The sequence below is a fragment of the Dipodomys merriami genome, unplaced genomic scaffold, assembly GCF_024711535.1.
Source record: "Dipodomys merriami isolate MVZ:Mamm:240054 unplaced genomic scaffold, mDipMer1.0.p SCAF_3180, whole genome shotgun sequence".
Taxonomy (NCBI): domain Eukaryota; kingdom Metazoa; phylum Chordata; class Mammalia; order Rodentia; family Heteromyidae; genus Dipodomys; species Dipodomys merriami.
In genome coordinates this window covers 17,501-22,465 of record NW_027204694.1, presented here as the reverse complement: position 1 = coordinate 22,465, position 4,965 = coordinate 17,501, and the positions used below count along the sequence as shown (strand labels likewise).

The window sequence follows — 4,965 nt, the reverse complement described above, 5'->3', positions numbered from 1 at the left end:
AGGTTACCACACTCATGGCAACCAATATGGACTCACACACAATGGAATAGTATACAGCCTTCAAGTGAGTCTGACACACGCTGTAGCATAAGTAAATTTGAGGACACTGTGTTGAGAAGTAAGCCAGACTCCTCCCCACCCAAAAAAAGACAACTAATATACGATTCCACTTTTTTTTTTCTGTGTGTGTCAGTACCAGGGCTTGAATTCAGGCCTTGAGTGCTGTCCTTTCGCTATTTTGCTCAAAGCTACTCTTTTTTTTTTTTTTTGTCGTGGGGCTTGAACTCTGGGTTTGGGCATTGTCCCTGAGCTCTTTGGCTCAAGGTGAGTGCTCTACCACTTGAGCCACAGTGCCACTTACAGTTTTTCTGGTGTTTCATTAAAGAAAAGAGTCTAATGGACTTTCCTGCCTGGGCTGGCTTTGAACCGAGATCCTCAAATCTCAGCCTCCTGAGTAGCTAGGATTATAGCTGTGAACCACCGGCTGCTCTACTATTTGAACCAGAGCTTCACTTTTGGCTGTTTAATTAGAGATAAGTCTCATGGACTTTCTTTTATTTGGGGGAGGGGGTCCAGTCGTGGGGCCTGAACTCTGGGCCTGGGCGCTGTCTCTCAGCTCTTCAGCTCAAGGCTAGCGCTCTACCACTTGAGCCACAGTGCCACTTCCGGCTTTTTTCTTTTTGCTTATGTGGTGCTGAGGAATCAAACCCAGGGCCTCATGCATGCAAGGCAAGCACTCTACCACTGAGCCACCTTCCCAGTCCTCATGGACTTTCTTGTACTGGCTTGCTTTGAACCTGCAAGAGAAGAGCTTTCAAATCTCTATAGTCATCAAGGTTTTCCCTATATTTGACTATACATGTGTGTGTGTGTGTGTGTGTGTGTGTGTGTGTGTGTGTGTGAGTGTGTGTGTGTGTGTGTGTTTTGCTGTGCCTCACACTTGGTCAGTGCTCTATTGCCATACTTCCAGTCCAGATTTTTTTGCTGGTTAATTGGAGAGAAGAATCTCACAAGCTTTTCTGCATTGGTTGGCCCCCAACTATGACCTCAGATCTCAGCCTCCTGAGTAGCTAGGATTACAAGTGTGAGCCAGGGCGCCCAGCTTCATGCATTTTTAACACCTATCCAAAATGTCCCTCTACTCACTCTGTCTTCTCCTCTTTCATGGTCTCCAAAGACACATTGTAGACTATATTATTTTGCCTTTTGTGTGTGTGCTTGAACTCAGGGCCTGGACACTAGTCCTGGGGCTTGAACTCAGGGCCTGTCACAGAGGTCCATAGTCCCTTCTGAGGCCCCCATGGATAAGTCCACGGGCCCTGCCCTTTGATAGATGACCCCTGATGGGCCTGACACGGTGTTTCGGACGTTTTTCCCAGAGCCTCTGCTCACCTGAACATAAGATCCTTGGGGACCACCTTCTGCTGCTGCTTCTGATTCCTGGAGAGGAAAAGGATTCTGGGACATAAGGCTCAGAGCATAAGGCTGGGACCAGAGGTCCTCCCCTCTCCCTGCCGGCGGCAGCCTCCAGGTGGCAGGCCTGCAATGAGTCTCACCTCTTCCTCAAGAAGAAAATCAGGAGGCCTACCAGGATGAGAAACAGGAGGACACCCACAATGGCTCCCGCAATGACCCCTGGGAGGAGGCATAGGAAGCCCTTAAGAACCCAGGTCTTTATTTATCTTCCCAGTACTGAGACTTGAACTCACAGCCTGGGCACAATCCCTTTGCTTTTTCATTCAAGGCTGCCACTCTACCACTTGAGCCACAGCTCCACTTCTGATTATTTTGCTGGCTAATTGGAGACAAAAGTCTCATAGACTTTCCTATCCAGGCTGGTTTTGAATTGCAATCCTCTGATCTCAGCCTCCTGAGCAGTTAGGATTATTGGTAGAAGACACTGGCGCCTGGCTGCATCGTATGTTTAAGTGGGTGTCTTGTGCTGGGCATCGGTGGCTCATGCCTGAAACCCTAGCTACTGAGGAGGCTGAGATCTGAGGATCATAGGTCAAAGCCAGCCCATGCAGAAAAGTCCATGAGACGCTTTTCTCCAATAAACTACTCAGAAAAAGCAGGAAGTAGTGTTGTGGCTCAAGTGGTAGCACACTAGCCTTGAGCACAAAGAGGCTGGGGGACAGTGCCCAGGCCCTGGACAGGCAAAAGCAAGGAAGGAAGGAAGGGAGGGAGGGAGGGAGGGAGGGAGGGAGGGAAGGGGAAGGGATAAGGGAGGGAGGGGGGAGGGAAAAGAAAAGAAAAAACAGAAAACCAGAGACACACAGCCCCATGGACTCACACAGGAAGGTTCTCTGCTCACCTGCACGCTCTGTGTAGCAGGCGAGAGGGGCAGATTGGGCCCTTAATCCACTCCAGGTGGTGGTGACAGTGGTGGGATAGGACTGAGCCGGCCCAAGACCTGACACAGTCACGCCCTTCCCACACGAAGACCGGTCCTGGGAGGCCCGATGCCCACCCACCTCCAACTCAAAGGCCTCGTAGCCCCCAGTGGGACAGGACCAGGTCACGACCATGGCGTAGCCTCCTGAGGTGCTCAGGCAGGAGATGATGGTGGCGGCATCGGGGGCTGGTGAAGGAGGCAGTGGGGTCGGCAGGCGCCTTTGAAGGTCCCCTAGCCACCCCATCCCGCCTGTCCTGCCAAGCCTCAGAGCAGTCCCCTGGCCCCCTGGCCTCTGTGACCGCAGCCTAAGAAGAGGAAACCCTGGGACCTGATGCCCTCTGTGGTCTACTCCTGCCTCCTGTCCCTGCAGGTCTGATGTCGGCCCAGTTACCAGGGATGGGCGGGGTGGGGTCTCTCACCTGTGGGAGCCTGGAGGCTCTTCGTGGAACTGAAAATGCCATTTCTCTCTGCCCACACGCTGAAGTTGTACCAAGTGCCAGGCATCAGGGCATCTGCCACATACCAGGTGTCATTGGTCCTGCCTGTTGAACTGCCCCAGGGCCCCTGGGGCTCTTGTGTCCTGGGAGGGTTTTCTTGACCAGCCCAGTGAATCCAGTAGGTGTAGAGCTGGGAGTGGGGGTCCACAGGGGCCTCCCACCTCAGGGTCACCGAGTGATTGGTCTGACCTTCCTTCTGCAGCAGTGTGACCTCACTGGGGGCTGCAAAGCAAGGACAGAGCTCTAAGAGGGTGTGTCCTCAAAGAACCACCCAGAGCCTGATCACCAGTCCCCACACCCCAACAGCAAGGCCACCATGCCCCACTTATCTCTGCTCTAGCAACAGAGGCAGGAGCCCCAAGAAGAACCAGCAAACCCAAGGGAGATGCCAAGAACCCACAGCTCATGCCTAGAATCCTAGCTACTCAGTAGGTATAGCTGGCAATCATAGTTCACAGGGCAGACAAAGCCAAGAGCTTCTTATTACCAGGTAACCAGCAAAAAATTAGAAGTGGAAGTATGCCTTAAATGGTAAAAGAGTACCAACTTTGAATGGAAAAAGCTAAATAAGCATGTGAGAGCCTTGAGTTTAAGCCCCAGTCCCAGAAGAGGAGAGAACAGAGAGAGGAGAGGAAGGAAGAGAGGAGAGGGGAGGGGAGGGGAGGAAAGGGGAGGGAAGGGGAGCTCAAGGTCTAGTGGAGATCAGAATCAGAAGAGTTCACTCTGTCCCCTGGCTCTAGTACTAGGTCTCAGGTCATCCCTTTCTTCCTCTGCCGGCATAGACACAAGTCCCCCCCAGACTACAACCCCCATGAAGCCATGGACTCTCTGTATCAACAATTTCACAAAGGCCTGACCCCCATCATGGCATCATGGGATTTGTAGTCCACTCAGCTCAAAGTCTGACTATCTTCATCTCCCAGGGTCACCCAGGGCCAGAATTCTTTTTTACCCTAGACACACCAAGGTGGTAGAAGATGCTGTACATTGTAGTTTCCTCAGCCGGCTAAGGTCCAGGAATCCAGGCTTCCAGGTTCCTGAGAGGGGGGACCAACTCCTCCCTGAACCAAAAGAACCCATTTCCAAAGACCAAAAAAAAAAAAAAAAAAAAAAAGCCAGGTGCTGGTGGCTCACACCTGCAATCCTAGCTATTCAGATGACTAAGATCACAATTCAAAGACAGCCCAGGTAGGAAAGGCCCTGAGGCTCATCTCCAATTAACCACCAGAAAACTGGAAGTGATGCTGTAGCTCAAGTGTTAGAAGACTAACCTTGAACAAAAAGCTTAGGGAACCAGGCACCCGTGGACCACACCGGTAATACTAGCTACTCAGGAAGTTGAGATCTGAGGATCAAGGTTCAAGCTGGCCCGGGCAAAAAAGACCATAAGACTCTTATCTCTAATAAACGAGAAGAAAACCAGAAGTGGTACTGTGGGTAAAGTGGTAGAGTGCTTGCTTTGAACTCAGGGACAGCACCCAAGCACAGAATTAAAGCTCATGACCAACAAAACAAAAAGAAAAGAAAAGAACAAAAAGGAAGAACAAAGGAAAAGAGAGGCCTGTCTCCATTGGTAGAGCACTAACCAATGACTGAAAGTAAAAAGTACTGAGTTCAAGACTTGCTTTGGACCAGATAAAAGAAAAGGCAGAAAGAGGAGAAGAAGAAGGGAAGAAGGGACGGTGGAGAGAGAAAAAAGGAGAAAGATGAAGGAAAGAAAGGAGAGATAAAAGAAGGAGAGAAATGAAGAGACACAAGAGGAGAGAGAAAGAAGAAGGGAAAGAGAAAAGATGGAAATGACAGGGGAGGAGAAGAAGGTATGGAGGAAGAAAGGGGGAAAGGAAGCAGGAAAAGGGAAGAGGATATGGGATGAGAGGGAAGGAAAGGAGGGAGAAGCAGCCTCCTCTCACCTGTGGAGACAGTGAGGTTCTCCCTGGAGCTCACAACTCTATCTTTCTCCACCCACACAGAACACACATAGGAAGACCCAGGTTCAAGTCCATCCACGGTGACCCAGGTGTCTGTTGTGTTTCGAGTCTCAGTCCTGTCTCCATCTCCAGTGCACTGGGCCCA

General features: G+C 50.9%; 1 protein-coding gene across 2 annotated transcripts in view; it reads right to left on the bottom strand.

The window, feature by feature from the left end:
• Positions 1-1,388: 1,388 nt before the first annotated feature.
• Positions 1,389-4,965, bottom strand: part of LOC138841370 (receptor-type tyrosine-protein phosphatase H-like) — a 15,753-nt gene continuing 12,176 nt past the window's right edge. Inside the window, exons 7-11 of one of the 2 annotated variants that reach the window (XM_070042045.1) lie at positions 4,803-4,965; positions 2,815-3,114; positions 2,315-2,581; positions 1,557-1,635; positions 1,389-1,440 (exon numbers count right to left, since the gene is read on the bottom strand). The exon at positions 4,803-4,965 is cut by the window's right edge and continues 104 nt beyond it. In XM_070042045.1, coding sequence (XP_069898146.1) covers positions 1,389-1,440; positions 1,557-1,635; positions 2,315-2,581; positions 2,815-3,114; positions 4,803-4,965 — 861 coding nt within the window. The remainder of the gene's footprint in view (positions 1,441-1,556; positions 1,636-2,314; positions 2,582-2,814; positions 3,115-4,802) is intronic. The other variant, XM_070042046.1, reaches the window with a different exon arrangement.